Here is a 23,454-nt window from a genome sequence, read left to right as displayed (position 1 = left end):
GAGGTTGGACACCTGGCGGCACGGCCCCAGGCTTGCAGTTGTGGGGCCGGGACCGTGGCCTCCTCTGTCGGCCCTCGGTCCCCGCCCCCTCCCCAAGTCTCTAGGCTGGAACCGCACAGACTTGGTCCTTTCTGACCTAAATTCACCCCGGGCCGCAGACGCTAGCCGTGCGTGCAGCGAGGTGCCTTCGCCGGCATCCTCTGCCTGACTGAGGACGCGGGGATGCCGGGCGCAGCCCCGCTCAGCCCCGGGTCTGGATGCCTGGGTTGCCTCCCGCTCCAGCCTTGACCTTTCCCTGGCTCCCCAGCTTCTGCACTGCCTAGTTTGGGAAGTAGGGCGTTTTCTCATCTTTGCCAGCCATCCTGGCTGCTCGCAGTTGGTGCTGAAGAGGATGCACCTCAGCTCTTCCTATGTCCCCCCATAAGGTTGGGGGGGGGTGGTGGGTGGAGTTCGGGTGGGCGGAAACTCAGTGTGTCAGCAAGAGAGGGGCATGCTGGCCTCAGGGTGGGACATGCAGTGTGGAAGGGGGTTCCTCTTTAGAGGCAACTTTTGCCTTCCTCAGCCTGGTAGTCCCCACAGTCCTAGGGGTAGAAACTTCTTGTGCCCCAGAGCTGTGCCGTCAGTTCCTACTCCCCTCTCCTGGCTATGCTTGCCCTCCAGTGAAGAAGAGGACAGCTCTGTGTCCCCACAGACATCCTTGTTCCCAGGGGAAGGCAGGGCCGTAGGAAGGGGAGGGCTTTGGGAGAGTTAGACCCCTTCTCCAAGCCACCCCACAAAACATGCAATTTAAGAATAAACAGTGTATATGCTATGCAAATGCAGCCTCTTGCTGAGCCCGAGCCCTCCATTTAGATTGCTCTCATAAACCCTTTCTATACAGAAAGCAGCCATTTGCAGAGAGCACACGACACATTTTTAAATAAAAAACAGCCACCATTTGATGGGCTCCTAAGCACGGTGCTGTGTGTTATTTGCCTGATCTCATTTAATGTCTAAAAATATCCTATGAGGTTTGAGATTTTTATCCCCATTGTAGAGATGAGAAGATTGAGGCTTGAAATCATCCTGCAGTGTTGCTAGGAGTTAGCCCCATTTACGGAGGGGCTCAGAGAGGTTAAGTAACTTGCCCAGGGTCACACAGTGAACCCAAATATGTCAGGTCTTCGAGCCTTTGTACTTGATCACCTGTTCTAGAGCAGGGACTCTTGCCAGGCCACCCTCAGCTTCTTGAGGAGTCTAGATTTGTTTACCAAACCAGCCTGTGAGGACACAGATCCAAGCAGGCCTGGTGGTCATGCTGATCAGCTTAGGCTTGTCTTTTTTTCCAGGTTGTTAATGGTCTGGTAGCCAAATATATTTACTAATAACTGCAGGTCTCATCAGGGTGGTCCCAACTTCCTGGCCAGTGTTTGGGAAAGTGTGGGGCGACTTTTGGTTTCAAAATGACGCTGAGCACGCCTGGCTTTGGGGAGCAGGAGCCAGGGATGCCAAATGTCCTCCAGGCAGGCCAGATCTTTGGCAGACATGAAGAATTGCTCTGTCTTAAACGCCAGGAGTACCCCTGTTGAGGAATTCCTGGAGGGATAAGTGTTGTGGGAATGAGGGGAGCAGAGGGCAGTGGGGGTTCTGGAGAAATCCCTTCTGCCTGGTGTCAGTCCAGGAGGCTCCCTGAAGGAGGTGTCATTTGTGCAGAGTCTTGAAGAATGGGCTAAAGAGTGGCGTTTGGATGGGAGGAGGAGGGGAGGGGGATAGGACAGCATGACCTGGCCCCCAGGAAAACTTTCTGCAGCCTCCTTCGTGGGCTGGCAGGTGGGGAGCCGCCTCCCTCAGGAGGGAGGGATGGATGGGCCAGGTGGGGTGGGCCAAGCCTATTTTCTTGGCATTTGAACTCAAATTTTAACATGGACCACAGAGTTTCCTGTATTCCCCCACGAACCCATTTTATGGAGGGGTTCAGTGAAGTTCAGTAATTTGTTTGGGGTCACTGGTGACCGTCTCCCTGGCATGCCTTCCTCTTGTGGCCATGGGTAGCATATGGTTCCCATTTCCTTTCCCGATCCTGGAGATTTGGGGCAAACACTATTTCAGATTTTCCTTTGGGTCAGAGGGCCTTGTATTGCTATTTCTTTGCAGATGTTTTGCTTTCCCAATAGCTCCTCTCTTTGGACCGGGTTAGAGAGGCCTGACTCCGCAGGCTGCAGGAGTCTTTGCCTGCGTTTCTGTGCCTTCTTTCCTGGAAGTTGGGAAAATTTCCTTATGGAATGGGCTTCCTTCTTTTGGGCTGTGCTAGTTACCCCACTGACCTGATAATAATATGGGGCCTTTTGTGTCTGGCTTCTTTCATGGAATATTTTCAAGGTTCCTACAAGCCGTAGAATATATCAGTGCTTTCTGTTTATGGCTGAGTAATACTCCTGTGGGTGGATGGACCACATTTTGTTTCTCCATCGTTTTTTTTCTACCATGAGGGCTTTTTAAGGCCACTTTATTCCTCTGCCTCTGCAGCCCCCAATTAATAAACCTCTGGGCATACGACATTATTTTGTCATTCCATTTGCAGGGAGAGGGTGATAGAAGAAAGATTCTCTGAAATCAATTGGGGATCAGCTTCCTGGAACCAGGTTTTTGGGACTTCCTTAATTTCATCCCCACCTACTCTTCCTCAGGAATCCTAGCTCCCTTCTAAGCCCATCACTCCCCCCCCGCCCCCGGGGGGCAGTGCACAAGTATTACATAAGTATGATTTTTAGGGAGTCCTTCTTAAAAAAATTTCTTTTTATTGATTTCGGAGAATTAAGGAGAGGAGGTGAGAGATACAAACATCAAAGATGAGAGAGAATCATTGATCAGCTGCCTCCTGCACGCCCCTTACTGGGGATGGAGCCCACAACCCGGGCATGTACCCTGACCGGGAATTGAACCTCCACCTCCTGGTTCATAAGTCAATGCTCAACCACTGAGCCATGTCAGCCGAGCTTCAGGGAGTCTCAATGTCATTTAGGCCCATTCTTTTCAGTCACCATGATATGTCTAGTGTGGGCCCCCAAGTAATTTCAGTGGTGTATATTCTGGGACACTTTTTCCAGGTAAGTAAATATACAGAGTAAAGAAAGATCTGGGGCAAACGCTATTTCAGATTTTCCTTTGGTAGACCGTGCCCTAACTCAGTGGCCAGGGGTGGAGCCACATCAGTCTCTCTTGATGCCCATACAAACAGCTGAGCACCCTGAAAACTGAACCGGAGAAGCCCAGAAAAGACCAGCCCCCCCACCCCTCCCACTTTTGGGGGCCTTAACTATGAGCCAAGCTGTATGCTGGGCACTTTCATATAGGACAGGGGTGGGGAACCTTTTTTCTGTCAGGGACCATTTGGATATTTATAACGTCATTTGCAGGTCATACAAAATTATCAACTTAAAACTTAGTCTGTTATATTTGGTCAAACATTTATTTATTTATTTTTCATGTTCCATATTGTTTTTATTTTTTTTTTATTTTCATTTTTTTTTAAATTGTTTTATTGCTTAAAGTCTTACAAAGGGTATTACATATGTCTCCTTTTTCCCCCTGCCCTTGACAATCCCCTGGTTGGTCAAACATTTAATTAACTCACCCCTCATGCCTTGGCAGGGCCAGACCAAATGATTTGCGCGTCCGGACGTTCCCCACGCCTGATATAGAAGATCGACTGGACAGCTACCCTCAAGGTAGGCCACATTAGCCCCATTTTACAGATGAGAAAATCAAGACTCAGGTCCCTGGAGATCTGTTTGGTTTCCTGACAGGCTCTCTTGACCTCGTTGTGCTGGCAAAGGTTGCCCATTTTCTCACGGAGTGGACGTCGCCTCCTCCAGGAGGTTATGCATAGAAATGATTTCCGAACGGTTTTGCTCTCTGAAAAAAATAAGAGTTTGAACGAGTAGTTTTTTTCCTTCGTCCCTGATTGGATCCCTTCCTCAACAAAATGAAAGAAACATAAAAAGGCATATTTAAAAGGAGGTGAGTGGGTGAGTCTTCGAAGGGAAGACGCACCCCCTGCTCTGGCATTCCCTGCTGGGTGATGTTAATGACCAAAATGAGGAAGGAATGATTTTCGCCACTGACGTTTTCCGTTTCAGCGCGTTTGTGTTTGTAGTGTTGCCGATGAGTTGTTTTTTTTTTGATTCAATTATGAAACGTTTTAAGCACAGAGAAAAGCCAAAGTTTTGTGTTGTTGACTGGCTTGTGTTTTTGGAAGGCTGGAAGGAGGCCCAGTGGTTGATGGAAAGAGGGCAGAACGGGGTCCTGGCGCTGGAGCTCTGGTGAGCGTCCACTGAGCCAACCAGCACTTCTGGGGGCTGGTGACAAGCTCTGCCCTGGGGACTGAGGAAGGTGGGGGCTTGGTCTCTGTCCCCCAGGAGCTCCCAGGTGAGTGGTCTGGACTCCTGGGGAGTGCTTTGGAAGAGATAAAGGAGTCTAGCATTTTCCATTTTGAAAAGGAAAGAAAATCCCAAGAGTCTGTGGTGCCCCCACCCCCACCCCACCCCACCCTGAAAGCTGTTGGGAAACTATTTTTATGTTGTCTGTTTTTATCCTGTTGGCTTCTGTAAATAGTGGCGAGATGGCAGTGGGAGAGAGAAACATGCTAATTGCAAATTTAAGGGGAGAGAAGGACTGTCCCCTAAGGAAATGAGAAATGGGGGCGCTGGGAGGCCAAAGTCTTTGTGGCTGGGACACAGGTAGGAAGCAAGCGGGCAGGAAGGGGCATTGTGGGTGGTGCCTGAGATAAGCCTCTGCTGCCGGAGTTTCAATGGGGAACCGGTGGTTTGAGTGGGGGGCAGGGTGTTGGGGGAAGGACGCCTCCCTTATGCTTTCTTAAAGGTACTTGGGGGTTTTACCTTCAGTACCTCTGGTGGAAATTTTCACTTAGATTCATCCCAGACAGCTCTCCCACCCTTTAGGTCCAGGTGTGGAGGACAGGGTTAGGACTCCAGAGCCGCTCCCAGCCCACCTTTGCCCCTGGCTGGGGTTGCTTTGTGCTGGAGGCTGGGGAAAGAGAGAGGATCAGGGGTGGGCAAACTTTTTGACTCGAGGGCCACAATGGGTTCTTAAACTGGACCGGAGGGCCGGAACAAAAGCATGGATGGAGTGTTTGTGTGAACTCATATAAATTCAAAGTAAACATCATTACATAAAAGGGTACGGTCTTTTTTTTGTTAGTTTTATTCATTTCAAACGGGCCGGATTCGGCCCGCTGGCCGTAGTTTGCCCGTAGTTTGCCCACGGCTGAGCTAGATTGAACATCGCCCCCAAAAGCAGGGAAGAGGGAGGGAGGAGGGCCATGGGTGGGCAGGGTGCCGATGCCTGTGGATTTCTGTGGCTTCTGAGTTGGCCCCCTCGGTCTCTGATTTGCTAAGCTGCAGCATGTTAGAGTCGAAGTCTTTTTCTTCTCATTAAAAATTGCAATTCCAGTTTCGCTGCCTCTTGTTTTAGGCCAGTGAAAGATTGGGAGAGATTCAATGAGAGGAGAGGAAGGGAGGGAGGGAGGGAGGGAGGGAGGGAGGGAGAGAGATGGTTCCTACCTCCCTTTTCCAAATACCCCCACCCCACATTCATACTTCCTCACTCTTCAAGGCCACCAGTACACACCTGTCTTTAGATACCTGGCTGCTTGATTGGGGTCCCTCTCCGTGGTGCTTTATCATTGACTGAACAGTAGCTGCCTAGCAACTATTAAGACAGCTGACCTTCTTGCTCCGTAAGCACCCAGGGCTGCAGGGAACTAGGGCTTCAGGGGTCAGGACACCTAGTTCTTGTTCTGGCCCATCCCGGAACCTGCTCAGCTGCCTCGGAGAAGTCATTTCACCTTCCTGGGTCGCAGCAACCCCATCTGCAGCCCTGGCGTGCTGATCCTGAAAGCTGAGAGAGCGTGCAGATTGTTATGACACAAACGAGCAAGGATGCGAAATGATACTGTAATGACATTAATTTTGTGAGAAAGTGATGCCTGTGGACAGCAGAGGGGAAGATGAAGAGTTAAGTTAGTGTGGTGAGATTAGAGATAAAACATTTTTGTTGTAATATAAATTAAAACCAATTGAGGGGCTTGAACTTGACAGCCACTGAAGTGCTTTCTTGGCAACAGCTTCCATTTGGGGAGCGTATACTGTGTGCAGGAGCCTGTGTCCCGGGTGAGGTGGGTATTGTCCCCAAAGTCACATGATTAAGAAGAGGGGTTCTGCTGAGCCTGGTCACAAAGTTCTACCTCTTCTAGGAGCCTTTGATTTCGCCCAAAGCACTGTGTGATTGTGGGCCAGTCACTCAGACTCTCTGTGCCATCACCCGTGAAATAGGCATGGTACAGTATCTAGCTCGTACAGTTGTTGTGATGATTAAATGAGATGATACATGCAGAGTGCTTAGAATAGCACCTGGCACTTGGCAAGCACTCAGGAAGGCTAGCCATGACTCTTACTGCATCCACCACTATCGTAGCAGCTGCTACAGTGGTGCAGCTCTTGTGTTGGAAAGTGCTGGTTAGTTTCTTCTCTTCACTCTGTCCTGTTCATCCGTCCTTCCCCATCCTTGATTTTAATTTTTTTTAAGATTAAAGAGAGAGACGGAGGAAGAGAGAGAGAGACTTTGGAATTACTGGTTGAGGTGAAGGCTATCTTGCAGCTGCCTGGCAATTTGGCCTGGTTGGGAGCCTTAAGGTGTAGAGAACTGATTGATCATCTGGCAGGGAGCTTAGTAAAGAAGTTTTGTTTAAAAGAGAGAGAGAGAGAGAGAGAGAGAGAGAGAGAGAGAGAGAGAGAGAGAGATGGGAGGGAAGGGAAAGAAAGGTGTTTTAATCCTCATCCAAGGATATGTTTTCTTATTGATTTTAGAGTGAGAGGAAGGGAGAGAGGGAGAGAAACATGTATGTGAGAGAGAAACATCGATTGGTTGCCTCCCCTACGGGGGATTGAACCTGCAACCGTTTGGTATATGGGATAATGCAGCAGCCAACTGAGCCACCTGGCCAGGGTGTGAAGAAGCTTTTCTGTCAATCCTTCCTGTGTCATCTGTCAGTCAGGATACTTGGTTGTAAGTGACAGAAAACGGATCCCAAACTAACCTACGCAAAAATGGGAGTTTATTGAGTCATGTAGTTACAAACTCCTGTGGTATATGGGCTTCAGGCATGGCTGGATCCAGGTACCCAAACAATTACCTCCTATCTCAGTTCTCCTCTATCTGTTGCCTCTCTACCCGCTCAGTCAACTTCATTCTAAGGCCAGGTTCTCCTCAACCCCTGACACTCTAGAAGTATATCCTCATTGCGCTAAGTTCCACAGAAAGAGACATTCTTTTTTTTTTATTATTAATATTTCTACAAAAACCTTAAAATTAGACTTGGTAGACTGACTTGGATCACACACCTACTCTTGAATCAGTCACTTGACCAGAGCAGTTGATGCCCGGTTGACCAGGCTTGAGTCATACGGGAGCTACTGAAGCTGATGGTGCAGACAGCTCCAGGGAGTGACCTTTCACACGGAAGGATGGGTTTCCAGACAGAAACCAGGCCACTGTTATCAGACTAAAGGCGCATAGGCCAGCTAAAGAAAGCTTCTGGCTTTCTGAGTGGCCTTGGGATGCATGAAACAAACAATGACCTCTAGCCAATATTTATTGAGTGCCAATAATAATCTAGGAAGTTTTAGAACATGGAGTTCATCAATAAACAAGAGAGGCAAAGCCACTTAGGAGTAAGTGACGTCAGATCAGTGTCTCCATGCCCAGACCCTGTGCATTGCTTTCCGAGCACCATGAGACGCGGTGCCTTGGCCCTCTCCCCTCACACAGGCCGTGGTCTCAGGAAGGCAGAAGACTGGGCTCCCCGCGATGAGAGATTTGGGCCCAGCCTGGCCACAGTATGTGGACATTGCAAGACTGCACCAGTAATTTTCAGTCCCTTCCTGGAGAACTCAGATCAGTTTTAGCTCTGCCTAGTACCTCTGTGTGACTTTGGGCAAGTCATTATACTTTCTGGGCCTTCATTTTCTCTTGGGTGAGATGAAATGGTTGGAGCAGGTGACCACCGATCCCTGGTCTGGGAGGCAACTAATCAATATCTCTTTCACATAGATGTTTCTCTCTCTCTGTTCCTCTCCCTCACCCTCTCCCTCTCCTTTCCTCTCTCTCTCAAATCAATTTTTTAAAAAATATATTTTATTGATTTTTCACAGAGAGGATGGGAGAGGGATAGAGAGTTAGAAACATCGATGAGAGAGAAACATCGATCAGCTGCCTCCTGCACACTCCCTACTGGGGATGTGCCCGCAACCAAGGTACATGCCCTTGACCGGAATCGAACCCGGGACCCTTCAGTCCACAGGCCGACGCTCTATCCACTGAGCCAAACTGGTCAGGGCTAAAATAAATTAAAAAAAAATAAAGTCTGTCTGTTTTGTTTGTCCAGCACGTAGTAGGTTCTCAATAATCACTTGATGAAAGAACCTATAGGTGAGTGACTTTTCTTTAGGGCCTCCCTGGGCCTCAGTTTCCCCACATGGGAGAGGATATGGCTAACCATGCCTGCTATCCCAGGAAGGGTGTCATCCCTGGCTTTGGGGACCCTGCACTGCGTGTGTGTGTCTCCCGGCAAGACCTTGGCACCCTCACTGGCTGCTTGCTGCGTTGTGGCTCCCGTGGAGGCTTCTGCATTCGGTGAACAGGTGCAGGTTGGAAACGGCCTCCAGGAAATGGGACAGTGCTTCCTGGCAGAGGAAGGAGCGCTTCCCTCCATCCTGGCCCTGAGCCTGGGTTCATCTGCTCCAGGGAGAGTCCGGTTGCTCAATTGTGCTGCCCTGTGAGAGGGCAGGGGAGCTCGGGCTGGCAGCCAGGGGCGGTGGGGAAGGCCTTCGGGGCTGGGGGAGGGACCCGGGGTTGGGGCAGGAGGCTCAGGGGAGAGGCCTCTTGGCATTTTGTCCAACCTTAGCATCTATGCAGAGAGGCCCTCTTACAATGGGGCCCTGAAATCAAACGCTCAGCAGTCCCTCCCTCTCCCCCACAGGGGCCCCGGGAGGATTACGTGGCCCTGGCAGAGCCATTAGCCTTGTGCGGTGCATGATAAGTGCTCATCTGGGTGTTAGCTGTTGCTGCTATTATGCTAACCACTGTCTTTGTGTACTTTTTCCTCTTTGGGCGTGTGTTGACAGGTTCCATCAAATCCTCACAGGGCCTGTGACCTTATAGGGTTTGTGACCTCCACTCTTGCAGGGGTCTGTGGCAGAAGTTCCTATTATTGTCAGGCTGAATGCCCGAGCCCTTGCCTGCCAGGCCTCACTGCGGACCAGTGGCCTCCAGGTGGCCTTGAGATCTGAGACCCAGACACACCTGCCCCTGCAGCACACAGGCGCCCAGCTCAGTCCCGGCCAGTGTATATCTCTTCTCCTCCCTCCTCCAGACCTCAATGGCCAAGGCCAAGGCTAGGCCAGGTGCCAGCTTGTCAGGGAGACTGATTAAAGCAGCTTTTCCGGGGGGTGGGGTGGGGAGGGGGAGGTTTGGTGTCCTTGGCCTGGAGTGGAAATCAATAAGCAATTGTTTTTCTCTTGGCAAGAAAAGCAAATCTCCATTAACGCTCTCAGGTGCTGCCAGGCTCGCTTTCTTTTCAGGAACTCTGCCGCCCTGGCAGAGGTGGCTCTGGGTGGGAGGACGGGCCACACGGCCAGGGCTCCGGGAGCTACACAAGAGCAGGCTGGCCCTAGCTGGTTTGGCTCAGTGGATAGAGCATCGGTCTGCAGACTGAAGGGTCCCGGGTTCAATTCCAGCCAAGGGCACATGCCCGAGTTGTGCACTGGATCCCCAGTGGGGGGCATGCAGGAGGCAGCTGATCAATCATTCTCTCATCATTGATATTTCTCTTTCTCTCTCCCTCTCCCTTCTTCTCTGAAATAAATCAATAAAAATATATTAAAAAAAAAAAAAAGAACGGATTGGTGTCTTGGACATCAGTACCTCCTAGGAACATTCTGGAACACAGCCTGGCAGGTAGTAAGCATTGAATAGGCATTTGTGGAAATAATAGCTTTTTGATCACTTGACCATGTACCAGGCAAGAGATATTGAGTGAGGGTCCATTTAATAGTCCTCATGACTATTGGGTGAGTGCCCATTTTATAGATAAGAACCTGAGGCCGAGAGCGGCTAAGTCACTTGTCCAAGCCAGCTCAAGCAGTTGAACTTCAGGGGCCCTGCTTTTCCCCTCCTGGGAGACAAGAACCATAAAAGGGATATGTAATGTAATAGCAGCGGGTTCACAGAAAACATTGAACTTAGGTTTTATTCTTTTAAAAAAAATATATTTTATTGATTTTTTACAGAGAGGAAGGGAGAGGGATAGAGAGTTAGAAACATCGATGAGAGAGAAACATCCATCAGCTGCCTCCTGCACACCGCCTACTGGGGATGTGCCCGAAACCAAGGTACATGCCCTTGACCGGAATCGAACCTGGGACTCTTCAGTCCGCAGGCCGACGCTCTAGCCACTGAGCCAAACTGGTCAGGGCGGGTTTTATTCTTTAACTGATAGGGAAGCCAAGACAGGACCACAGTTAAGACTCCTTTCTCAGATATTCTGTTACACGCTCCCCCTCTCTCACCCCATAGACAGCCTTATCATCCTAAGTCCTATCATGGCTACAGTTACCTTCTTTCCAATTTTTACTTTTAAACTAAAGGTACATACAGTGAAAAGTCAGCCCCTCCCACCTAGTTTCCCCACTTGTGCAAACCAAGGGAGGCCACTGTTAACCATTTTCTCGTGTCCCTTTCCCAGAAAAGTGCTCTGCACGTGCAATCATGAACGCCTGTGTGGCCTTTCCCCCTGCGCCAGCAGCAGCATACTAATGCGTTCGTTTCCCCCCTGTAATAAATGGTGTGTCTTGGAGCTAATTCACATTAGGGTGTGTAGAGTCACCTCTTTTAAAAGAAAAGCCTGGTTTTCTCCTGGGGTATGTGCACCTCATTTTCCTTTTATTTCCTCAGTCCCTTGTGGATGGCCCTTTCAAACCATATTACCAAAACCGTCTCATTTTTTGTGTGTGTGTATATGAGATTGCCTGTAGATAAATACTCGGGTGCGGAATTGCTAAGTCAAAGGTCTGCATTTGGGATTTGCTAAATATTGGTGAATTTCTCTTTGTAAGGATGGTGCCAATTCATACTCCCTGTGGCCTCACTAAAATAGTGTTGTTGTTATTATAGTTAAAGTCCTTGCCTATCCCATAGTTGGAAAAAGTGGTTTTCATTGCAGTTTTACTATTACTTCCTTTTTTAATTTTCACCGAGGATATTTTTTTCCATTGGTTTTTAGACAGTAGAAGGTAGTGGGAGGGACAGAGAGAGAAACATAGATTTGAGAGAGAGACATGGATTGGTTGCCTCCCGACTGGGGCCGGGGATCAAGCCTACAACCGAGGTTCATGCCCTTGACTGGAATTGAACCTGTGACCCTTCAGTCTGCAGGCTGACGCTCTAACCACTGAGAAAAACTGGCTAGGGTTTATTTTCTCGATTTCGGTAAAATATACATAACAGGAAATTTACAATTTTAATCATTTTTTATGTGTATCATTTAGTGGTTTTAGTTAAATTCACAATGTTGTGCAACCATCATCACTACTTCTAGAATTTTTTTTATCACCTCAAACAGAAATTCTGTACCCCATAAGCAATGATTCCCTGTTCCCCGCTCCACCAGCCCCTGCTCACCTCTACTCTACTTTCTGTCTCTATGAATTTGCCTACTCTTGGTATCTCGTATAAGTGGAATCATACGGTGTTTGTCTTTTAATACCTAGCTTGTTTCACTTAGCACATGTCAGAACTTCATTCCTTCTTTATGGCTGAATAATATTGCATTGTATGGTTAGACCACATTCTATTTATCCATCATCAGTTGATGGACCCTTGGGTTGTTTCCACCTTTTGCCTGTTGTGAATAGTGCTGCTGTGAACATGAGTGTCTGTGTATCTGTTTGAATCCCTGCTTTCCATTCTTTTGGGTATATACTTAGGGGAAGACTCGCTGGGGCACGCGGTCATTCTATGTTGAACGTTTTGAGGACCCACCAAACCATTTTATGGGAGTTTGACTTTGTAATTCTCCTAACAGCGGCCACGCATCGTGTCACGTGATTGGCTTGTTGTTGTTCTTTTACTGTGAACTCTGTATTCATAAATTGTGCCCGTGTCCAGGCTGGGACACACGGTTATTTCCTCATGGCTGTTCCGTTGGTCTTTCCTCGCTGCATGAGAGCAGGGAGCCCATCTGCCTACATCGCTATCTAAATGGGCTGACACAGAAGCTGTTCCTGAAATACCTCTTTTAGAATGGTCCCAGGAGGGCAAGTGACATTTCTCTGCCCCTCTTCCACTTCCTCCAGGGAGCCCTGGCTTTCTGCTCCCATCTGTACCTTCCTCTTTATCCCTTCACTGCCACCCAGTGTCATCAGGAGATAATTTATTCATAACATCTCTCCACTGAGCACCTTTGTAATGCGGTGATCAGCATGAAGCTGGCACCGTCCACATCTGGGGAGGTACTCCCCGAGTCCCAGCAGCACCTGTGACAGTTGTCCAGCAGAATTGGTTGAGCACGTGAACCAAAGTTTAATAATCTTCCGTCCCAGAGACGGAAGGAATTGACAGTCTTCAGGGAGTGCATCGGTCTTTTTTTTTTAAATTAACCATTTAAAAATATCCAAGGCAGTGGCATTTAGTACATTCACAATCTATCCAGTTCCAGAACATTTTCCTCACCCCAAAAGGAAACCCTGTCCCGGTTAGCAGTCACGCCCATTCTGCCCAACACCTCCCCAGTCCTAGGCAGCCACTAATCTCCTCTCTGTCTCTGAGGATTTGCCTATTCTAGGCGTTTTGTATAAATAGAACCATACAGATGTGACCTTTGGGTCTGGCTTCCTTCGCGTAGCATGATGATTTTGAAGCGCGTCTAGATTGTGGCACATGCCAGGGTTTCGTTTCTTTTTAGGCCCGAATCATACTGCATTGTGTGGCTGGGTCCTGTTGTGCTTTATCCGTTGTTCTGTGGATGGACGTGGAGGTTGTATACCTCGGAACAGAGTTGCTCGGTCATGTGGTACTTCTCTGTTTCATTTTTTGAGGAACCACCAAGCTATTTTGATATCCATGTTCTTGACCTCATGTTTGCCTCACATCTGGCAGGCACCAGCTGGGGCCTGGACTAGGAAAACCGCGCCTGGCTCCTTGGGTAGCACAGACTGCCCTGGCTCCCACTGTCCGGGCCCCCATCCTTTGTCCGATGTGACCCCTGAACCCCACTTGTTGGTTGAGGATCGTTGGCCAGGAGACCCAACTGCTGTGTACGTGGGCTTTGCATTAGGAGACCTTGGACATAATCCCCTTCCTTCTCTCAGGCCTCAGCTTCTTCGCCTTTTACAGTATGGGGCTGTGACAGCCAACCAGCAGCCTCCTGTGCTTGTGAGATTATGCTGATGTGCGGATGTTTTGTAAACTGTGAAGTGCTGTTTGAATCATCCCCGTGGTGAAGTGATGCAGCCTGGAGGTGTTCCATTTGGCCTACCCAGTATTCAAAAAGATTTGAAAGAATTGCTAATTAAAAAAAAAAAAAATCGTGAGATCTCATCTAACGTTCTGGGTTTAGGGCTTTTTTTGAAGAAAAAAAAGGGGGGGAAACCGGGCAGGACTAGGCCCAGATTCCTGCTTAGCAATAGCTGGCTTGAGCTGGAAATAGCTGCCCCCTCTGTAGGGGACCTGCGTGCTCTATTTTGGGGTTTTCTCATACTTGGTTCCTTCTGAAATTGAGTTTGGAATTCTTTTTCTTTTTTTTTAAAATTATCGCCCGAGGATATGTTTTTATTGCTTTTTAGAAAGAGAGGAACATTGATCGGTTGTCTCCTGTATATGCCCAGACCGGGGATTGTACCCTCAACCTAGGTCTGTGCCCTGACCAAGAATCAAACTCACAACCTTTTGGTGGATGGGTTGGCACCCAACTAACGGAGCCTCCCGGCCAGGGTGAGTTTGGAATTCTTGCTTTATGTGTGAGGAGGGGCTTTTAAAGCAAGGACATGTGGAGTGTTCATTTCTGTGTAGACTCAGAGATGTCCACCCAGGCCCCAGCCTGGGCCAGCAGCCGGGTGGCCCTGACCCTTCCTCTCTCTGCAGGTGGCACCGCAGCTCATGGGACTGCCCCGGAGTGTCCTTGTCAGATGAGGCCCACGCATGCACCATGTCATCATGTGTCTCTAGTCAGCCCAGCAGTGACAGGGCCGCCCCCCAGGATGAGCTGGGGGGCGGGAGTAGCAGCAGCAGCAGCAGCGAAGGCCAGAAGCCTTGCGAGGCCCTGCGGGGCCTCTCGTCCCTGAGCATCCGACTGGGCATGGAGTCCTTCATCGTGGTCACCGAGTGCGAGCCGGACTGCGCTGTGGACCACGGCCTGGCCCAGGACCCGCTCCTGGAGGCTGATGGCCCAGAAGGCCCCCTCGACGCTGGGTCCCAGGCCCGACCCCACCTCTCCAGTCGCAAGCTGTCCCTGCAGGAGCGGTCCCAGCTGGATGCGAATGGCCGCTGCATCCACCCGGCCCAACCCTCCTCACCCGTGGGCTCCCCGCAGTCCTCGCCACGGCTGCCCCGGCGCCCCACCGTGGAGTCCCGCCACGTCTCCATCACTGGTATGCAGGTGCGTGAGCGACAGCTGGGCCCGGGGTCTCCATGTTAGGTTGGCTCCCCCAGAACATTCCCAGTGCAACCGGCTGACTGGGGAGGTGACCCCAGAAAACCCAGGTGGGGAGGGAAGCGAGAGGGATGGAAGTCAGCTAAGCATGCAGTTATGGAGCTGGTTGCCAGGGGGGAACATGGGAGGCAGGTAGAACTAAGTCTGAGTTATCCCACCTGCCCTGAGTGTGAGCAGAGCATCTGGGGGCCAGAGAGAGCCTCTCGCAAAGAGATGCATGTGCTGGTGGTTGGAAATCGTGTGGGGGGCTCTGAACGGGGGGTGGCAGGTCCCTGAGAGGCCTCGTGGCCTTACAGCCTGGCGCCCTGGCTGGGTGGTTCGCCGGCGCCAGGCACTGCGCTCGACACTCTGTGTGCATTTCTCATCCGATCCTGCTGTGAACTGCTGGGAGGTAGATCAGGACTCAGATCCCCACCAGGTTCACGGGCCCCCCGTGATCTGCCCCGTCTCTTCTCCTGCCCCATCTCCTGCCTTTCTGCTGGCGACTCACAGGCCTCCATCCACACTCACTTCCTTATATTCTTCAGGTAGCCAAGCTCCTTCCCTTCCTTAGGCCCATAGCTTTGCCGTCTCCTCTGCTTGGAACTTCTCCCGTCTTTGCAAGGTCACCTCCATCTGACATGCAAGTCTCTACTCAAATGTCACCTCTGAAAGGCCCCAGACCACCCTCTCTAAGCAGCCTGTCCTTTTGCCCTGTTGACTCATCACCGTTATGCCTTGTGTTTGTTTAGTTGCTTATGGCCTGTCTCCCCGCAGCTAGAATGTAAGCTCCGTAGGGACCGTCTTGTTCCCCACTGTGTCCCCAGCGCTCACCTCACACAGTGCCTGGCACGTGGTAGGAGCTTGAAAATGTTTGTTGAAGGAAGGAAGGAATGAATTTAATTGGGAGAAGCCTGAAAATCAGGAATGGCTTTTATAAAGGGGCTGATATTTAACTACCTTTTGAGGGCCAGCACCCCAATCAAGATCACAGGCTTTGCCAGCACACCCAGCAATGCATCCCTCCCCCCACTTCCCTTTCCCACATAACCGCTGACCTGGTGTTTTTGTTTATTTTAAAATATATTTTTATTGATTTCAGAGAGGAAGGGAGAGGGAGAGAGAAACATCAATGATGAGAGAGTCATTGATTGGCTGCCTCCTACATGCCCCCTACTGGGGATCGAGCCCGCAACCAGGGCATGTGCCCTTGACCGGAATCGAACCAAGGACCCTTCAGTCCACAGCCCGACGCTCTATCTACTGAGCCAAACTGGCTAGGGCCTACTGACCTGGTTTTTATCATCATAGATTAATTTGCAAGTTCTAGGATTTTATGCAAGTGGAATTGTTTAAGCACGTAGTCTTTTTTAGCTTAGCTTCTTTCACAGTATAATGATGCTGAGGTTTGTCCACGCTGTTGTAGACACCAGTAGTTCCTTCCTTGTTATTGCTAAACAGAACTCCACTGTTCAGATATGCCCCAGCTTGTTGGACATTTGGGTTGTTTCCAGCTTTCGGCTTTTCCAAATAAAGCTGTCATTAACATTTGTACACAAGTCTTTGCCTGGATATGTGTTATCATTTCTCATGGGTAAAATGCCTAGGAGTAGAATGGCTGGATCATATGGTAAATGTATGTTAAGATATTGCCAAACTGTTTTCTTTTTTTAATATATATTTTATTGATTTCAGAGAGGAAGGGAAAGGGGGGGGGGGAGAGAGGGAGAGAGAGAGAGAGAGAGAGAGAGAGAGAGAGAGAGAGAGAGAGAAACATCAATGATGAGAGATAATCATTGATTGGCTGCCTTCTGCTCGCCCCCTACTGGGGATCGAGCCCACAACCTCGGAATGTGCCCTGACTGGGAATTGAACCGGTGACCTCTTGGTTCATAGGTCGTCGCTCAACCACTGAGCAACACTAGCCAGGCCCCCAAAACTGTTTTCTAAAGAGGCTGAACCGCCCTAGCTGGTTTGGCTTAGTGTATAGAGCAGGGGTGGGCAAACTTTTTGACTCGAGGGCCACAATGGGTTCTTAAACTGGACCAGAGGGCCGGAACAAAAGCATGGATGGAGTGTTTGTGTGAACTAATATAAATTCAAAGTAAACATCATTGCATTAAAGGGTACGGTCTTTTTTATTTTTTTAGTTTTATTCATTTCAAATGGGCCGGATCCGGCCCGTGGGCCGTAGTTTGCCCACGGCTGGTATAGAGTGTCAGGCCTCAGACTGAAGGGTCCCAGGTTCGATTCTAGTACCTCAGTTGCAGGCTCAATTCCCGGGGCACGTGCAGGAGACAATCAATTAATGTGTCTCTCTCACATTGATCTCTCTCGCTCTCTCTCCCCTCTATCCCCCGCCTCTCTTCCACTGTCTCTCAAAATCAATTGAAGAATATGCTTGGTGTGGATTAAAAAAATAAAGAGGCTGCACTATTTTAAATTCCCACCGGCAGTGTATGAAGGTTCTTTGTGCCCTAAATTCTTTGGTCAATCTTCTTGATTTTAACTAATCTATTGGGTGTGGTTTAAATTTCTATTTCTCCATTGATTAATGCTTCTTAGTCATTTGTATCTTTTTGGAGAAATTTTTTCCAAATCTTTTGCCTATTTTTATTTTTTTTAAAAATAGATTTTATTGATTTCAGAGAGGAAGGGAGAGGGAGAGAGATACAGAAACATCAATGATGAGAGAGAATCACTGATCGGCTACCTCTTGCACGCCCCATATTGGGGATCGAGCCTGCAACCCAGCATGTGCTCTTGACTGGAATTGAACTCAGGACCATGCTCTATCCATTGAGCCAAACTGGCTAGGGCTCTTTCACCTATTTAAAAAAAATATATTGGGTTGTCTTCTTATTAATGAGTTGTAAGAGTTCTTTATATATTCTGGATACCAGTCCTTTGTCTGATATATGTGTTGCAAATAGTTTCTTTTAGTGTGTGGCTTGCTGTTCATTTTCTTTAACAGTATCTCGAAGAGCAAAAGTTTTAATTTTGATGAAGTCCAGTTTATGATTTGTTTCCTTTTATGTTCTGTACTTTATATACATTATCTAAGAAACCTTGTCCCAAGGGCACGTCTTGTATCATTTTACATTTCTATAGGACAACGTGGTCATGGATTACTTGTTTAATTTAAGCAAGTAATTTAAATTAATTTAAGGTGAACTTTTTATAAGTGGGTACAATCTTTTAAAAATGGCTCTTAAGAGAGTCCAAACTGTTTGATTACGTATTTGCAGTGTACAAGAGCTGCTGTTAGAAGTCAGGACACTGGCCACCCCGCAGAGGGGCCGGTGGCTGGGGATGCTTCTGGGGGGCTGGGAATGCCCTCTTTCTTTCCTTTAAAATTTTAAAAAACATGTTTTTATTGATTTTAGAGAGAGAGAAAGGGAGAGGGAGAGAGAGGTAGAAACACCCATGAGAGAGAAACATCGATTGGCTGCCTCCTGCCCTCCTGGGGATGGAGTCCACAACCCGGGCTTATGCCCTGACCTGGAATCGAACCAGCGACCTCCTGGTGCTTGGGTCGATGTTCGGTTCACTGAGCAACACCAGCTGGGCAATGCCCTCTTTCTTGATGTTTGTGACAGGTTTATCTAGTTGCAAACTTACAGTTCATGTTCTGTGTGTTTCTGTTTACTTTCCAGGATTGTGTTCAGCTGAACCAGTATACACTGAAGGATGAAATTGGAAAGGTAATTATCCTAGGAGCCAGGATGTCTCAGATACTGTGTGTGTGTGTGTGGGGGGGGGGGGGGGGCAGCCATCAGAGCTGGGAGTGGGAGAGGAGTCCTTGGAGGCAAGGGTGTGGGCCAGGTTTTGGGATCAGGGTCTTATTTGTTTTTATATCATAATACTAATGTGTTTCTGCAAAAGCACAGAAAGTGTCCAGAGAAATCCCCTGTCACTACGGTGATAGTTATAGCATCCCCATATTAGTGTTGCTTTATTCTCCCCTGAGGTACTCTCACACCTGTTTTTGCTTTTGTTTCAGCCAATGGGCAGTATCGTTACAGGGGTCAAAAACTCCCACGCCACTAGAAGGGGTCAATGGGGGAAAGAAGGGACATCTGTAATACTTTCAACAATAAAGATAGATTTTTTAAAAAATATATATTTTATTGATTTTTTACAGAGAGGAAGGGAGAGAGATAGAGAGTTAGAAACATCGATGAGAGAGAAACATGGATCAGCTGCCTCCTGCACATCTCCTACTGGGGATGTGCCCGCAGCCCAGGTACATGCCCTTGACTGGAATTGAACTCGGGACCTTTCAGTCCGCAGGCCGACGCTCTATCCATTGAGCCAAACCGGTTTCGGCTAAAGAGAGATTTTTAAAAAGCTCACATGCCAATAGAGAACGAATATAAATGAGCAGAGCATCCTAGGTATGGCAGCCGGGAGTGGTGAGGTCTGTGGCAAACTAACATATGGCAATGATTATGGCCTTCATACGGTCAGATCGTCTGAGGCTGGGAATCTAGATTCTTATATCCAGTCTTTCTGTTTTGGCAGCTAATTCAAACTTTCTAAAAACTATAGATCCAACAGAATGCAATTGCAGGGAAGACTTGGCAGATCATAATTCTTTATTGTGTGTCATGGTCATCTCCCTTTACCCAGGGCTCCTATGGCGTGGTCAAGTTGGCCTACAATGAAAACGACAACACCTACTATGTGAGTACTCACGTCCTTCTCCACCCCCTCCTTGTCCAGAGACAGAGACCTCCTTTTCTTATTTATTTATTTATTCATTTTTTGTTAATCTTCACAAGAGGATATTTTTCCATTGACTTTTTAGAGAGAGGAGAGAGAGAGAGAGACATCGATGTGAGAGAGACACATCGATTGGTTGCCTCCCACCCGCGCCCTGACCAGGGCTGGAGATGGAACCTGCAATGGAGATACATGCCCTTGACCGGAAGTGAACCTGGGATCTCTCAGTCTGTGGTCCAGCGCTCTAGCCACTGAGCCAAACAGGCTAAGACAAGACCTCCTTTTCAGCACTCGGCTTCCTGGAAGGTTTTCTCAGCTGTTGTGTCATTTTATTGTTAGGTCATGTCCATTTTGTGCATTAGGAAGGAAGTGGTATTTCTGTTTTACAGATGGGGACATAGGGAGGTGAAGGGATGGCTTAGGAAGAATGAATGAATGAATGAATGAATGAATGAATGAATGAAAGCAGCAGACATCTCCTATCCTTACTCTGGGCTGCCATTTCTACATCCTCCATAGCCCCAAGAACCAGGAGGTAGTGAGCCAAACAGCCCTTGTAGCTGAGGCTTTGGAGTCAGTCCAGTGTGGGTTCACATCCTGCCTCTCTCGTGTGCCAACTGCGTGACCTTGAGCAAGTGGCATAACTGCCAAACCTCACTTTTCCCACGTGTCAAACAGCCAGTCCTGCCCCATCACCCCAGCTCACTCACTCACGTCTGGTTCAGTGGCGGTGAAGCCCACGGCTTGTGCCCTTTTAGCTGGGGAAGCTGGCCTGGAGCCCTGGAAGCACCCTCAGGGCTGGAGGGACCCTGGGAGGCCACCCTCCACAGAACCTGCTGCTGCTTGACCCCCTTGGGTCACAACATTGTCCCCAAACAGCCAGGGAGCCAAGAGCTTGGGCAAGCCTAGCGAGGAGGGGACTCTCCCCGCCACTCTCCTGTGCGCTTTCATCAGGTCGCGGGGTCTTTTCTCCCACAGGCGATGAAGGTGCTATCCAAAAAGAAGCTGATCCGACAGGCCGGCTTTCCACGTGAGTCTGGGGGGCCTTTCTCTAGGTGCAGGGGCTGGGGCAACACAGAGACGGTCCCACTGAATGGTGTCCCCTACAAGAGGGTGCACTGGGCGGACACCCCAAAGACAGCGCTGGGCCTCCTACTGAGGTTTTGAAATTCATTTTCATTAATAAAAAGTATTTAACGTAATGTAGGTTACAAAGTCAAAAAAATCCATTAGAGGAAAAGTTTGTCATTTCCTCAAAAAGTTAAACATGGAGTTCCCATCTGAGCCAGCAGTTCCATGTCTAGGCATCCACCCAAGAGAATGAAAACGCACGTTCCCACCAAAGCTTGCACGTGAATGTCCATAGAAGCACTATTTGTAATAGCCAGAAAGTGGAAACAACCCAAATGTCTGTCAACAGATGAATGGGTAAACGAAAGGTGGTCTAGCCAATGAAATACTACTCAGCCGTCAAAAGAAATAAGCACGATTCATACGGTCACACAGATGACCTTGAAAACATGACGCCGAGTGAAAGAAGCCAGACACAAAAAGGCCACGTGGCTTGTGATTCTACTTCTATGAAATGTCCAGAATAGGCACATCCACGGAGAAAGCAGATTGCTGGTTTCCTGGGGTTGGGTGTAAGGGGATTCGGGGAAGACTGCTAATAGGTATGGGATTGCGGGGGTGGAGAAGGGGGTATGAAAATGTTCTGGATTAGATGGTGGTGATGGTTGCACAACCTCACGAATGTACTAAAAACCATTGATTTACAGGTTTTGAAATGGTGAACTAAAAAAATTTAAGTACCATGAAGTATTGGAACTATAGATCTACCGGAAAAGTACAGGAGGGTGTATCGTGGAGAACAGCGATTCTTGCTGTATGCCTCCGCCTCCCTCAGGCAGCCCACTTCTCGCTCTTTGAGGAGCTGGTAATGGCGGCCTGTGGTCAGATGACAGAGCCGCATGTGAGTGTATCAGGCTGCTACCCCCCAGCATTGCTGGGCAGACTGTCAGCGTGGGCCACAAAGAGAACGTAGATAAGAGAAAACACAAACCTCATCCTATCACAGGACCCTGGTCTATCCTGCTCCTCTGAACTCTAAGTCAGATAATATCTTGTGCCATTACTTCTTGATTTATCCTTTTTTGTTGTTGTTAATCCTCACCTGGGGATATAGTTTCTATTGTTTTTTTTTTTTAGAGAGAATAGAAGGGAGGGAGTGGGGGGAGGGGAGAGAGAGAGAGAGATTGGTTGGTTGCCTCCCGCACACACGCTGACTGGCCCAAGGACAGAACCTTCAATCCAGGTACATGCCCTTGACTGGGAATTGAACCCGAGACCCTTTGGTGCTCAGGCCGAAGCTATAACCACTGAACCACCGGCCAGGGCCGATGTATCCGTTTTTGCCATCTACCTCTGACTTCCTCTGAAGTCCTTTCCTAACCTCCCTTCCCCAACCAGCCAATGTAATGTTTAGCTCCTCTCTTGTTACCTACATTAGTCACTTCGCTCCTGTTCCAACAGGTGTAGCCAGTGCTTCCTGACTCCTTGCTTTGCAAGGGGAATTTGTTAGTGCCCTCCCTCCCTTTCCCTTCGAGCTCCCCTTCACACCCCACTTCTGACACCTGTACCTTGCTTTCACTTTTCCAAACACGGTCACGTCCAGGTCTAGTTCTCTGACTCACGCGTCGATGCTGGCTTACATAGGGTGTGCAACATTATGAGTTTTAACCATGCCTCTTTCCAGCATTGTGGCCTTTTGACTGTCAGTCACCACAGGGCCAAGCACTGAACTATGGCATCATCTTTTTTTTATATTTTTTCCTAAAAAAATATGGAACGCTTCACGAATTTGCATGCCATCCTTGCACAGGGGCTATGCTAATCTTCTCTGTATCATTCCAATTTTAGTATATGTGCTGCCAAGGCGAGCACGTGGCATCATCTTTTTTTTTGTCTCATCGGCTCTTCCATCTTTTCCTATTTCTGACTTCATTTGCTATCTCTGGTGTTTCAAGAGTTAAGGAGATGAGGGGTAATGTGTTTGAGTCCCAGAGAGAGGAGCAGGGATTGACTCACCCTGATACGGTGAGATTGCCAAGCCAGACCCCAGCCTTCTCCTCTCCATCCCTCCGTGGACTCCTGACTCTCTCTGGAGCCTGGGATGGGAAGGAGGGGATTCACAGAAGGCTGAGCAACAGGACCGTGCTCCCAGCCTTGCTGATTTTCAGCAGCAGAAGAAACAGACGACGAGGAGGCTGTGTGAAGCCCCTGGTGGCATCAGTCACTCCAGTCCCGTCCCTAAGATGGTTTGTGTCTTCTCCAGGTCGCCCCCCGCCCCGAGGCACCCGGCCAGCCCCAGGGGGCTGCATCCAGCCCAGGGGCCCCATTGAGCAGGTGTACCAGGAAATTGCCATCCTCAAGAAGCTGGACCACCCCAACGTGGTGAAGCTGGTGGAGGTGAGGTGGGGCGGGGGGAGACAGACACCTAGGAGGTCTGGTTCTGTTATTACCCAGATGCCACACCGGTATTTACAGGGAGAGCCACGGGCCTCTGACAGCTCATTGCAGGACTGAGTAGTAATTAGAAGAGAGGCATCCTTTTACTTAAAAAAAAATACCTTTATTGATTTCAGAGAGGAAGGGAGAGGGAACTAGAGATAGAAACATCAATGATGAGAACCATTGATTGTCTGTCTCCTGTGCACCCCCTACTAGGGATCAAGCACACAACCCGGGCTTGTGCCCTGACCAGGAATCCAACCATGATCTCCTGGCTCATAGGTTGACACTCAACCATTGAGCCACATGGGCCGGGCATAGTTTTACATGTTTGCAAATTTTTGTTGTAGTTAATGTCTGGCTTAAGAGAAGATGACTGGATTCTGGTATCTGCTACTTTCAACCTGTGGTGATATCATGTGTCATGCGGTTTCTGAAAAGGTGGAAATAGTGATCAGATGGAAGCAGAGGCCATG

At 48.9% G+C, this 23,454-nt stretch overlaps 1 protein-coding gene across 2 annotated transcripts in view; it reads left to right on the top strand.

The window, feature by feature from the left end:
• Positions 1 to 23,454, top strand: part of CAMKK2 (calcium/calmodulin dependent protein kinase kinase 2) — a 42,020-nt gene that overhangs the window by 541 nt on the left and 18,025 nt on the right. Inside the window, exons 2-7 of one of the 2 annotated variants that reach the window (XM_081113401.1) lie at positions 3,631 to 3,707; positions 14,197 to 14,702; positions 18,400 to 18,447; positions 19,376 to 19,429; positions 20,447 to 20,498; positions 22,803 to 22,936. In XM_081113401.1, coding sequence (XP_080969527.1) covers positions 14,496 to 14,702; positions 18,400 to 18,447; positions 19,376 to 19,429; positions 20,447 to 20,498; positions 22,803 to 22,936 — 495 coding nt within the window. In that variant the 5' untranslated portion in view covers positions 3,631 to 3,707; positions 14,197 to 14,495. Of the gene's footprint in view, positions 1 to 3,630; positions 3,708 to 14,196; positions 14,711 to 18,399; positions 18,448 to 19,375; positions 19,430 to 20,446; positions 20,499 to 22,802; positions 22,937 to 23,454 lie in introns of both variants that reach the window. The other variant, XM_081113400.1, reaches the window with a different exon arrangement.

The sequence above is a fragment of the Myotis nattereri genome (genome assembly GCF_964212035.1).
Source record: "Myotis nattereri genome assembly, chromosome: 19".
In the NCBI taxonomy this organism is placed as follows: domain Eukaryota; kingdom Metazoa; phylum Chordata; class Mammalia; order Chiroptera; family Vespertilionidae; genus Myotis; species Myotis nattereri.
This window is presented reverse-complemented; position numbering and strand designations above follow the sequence as displayed.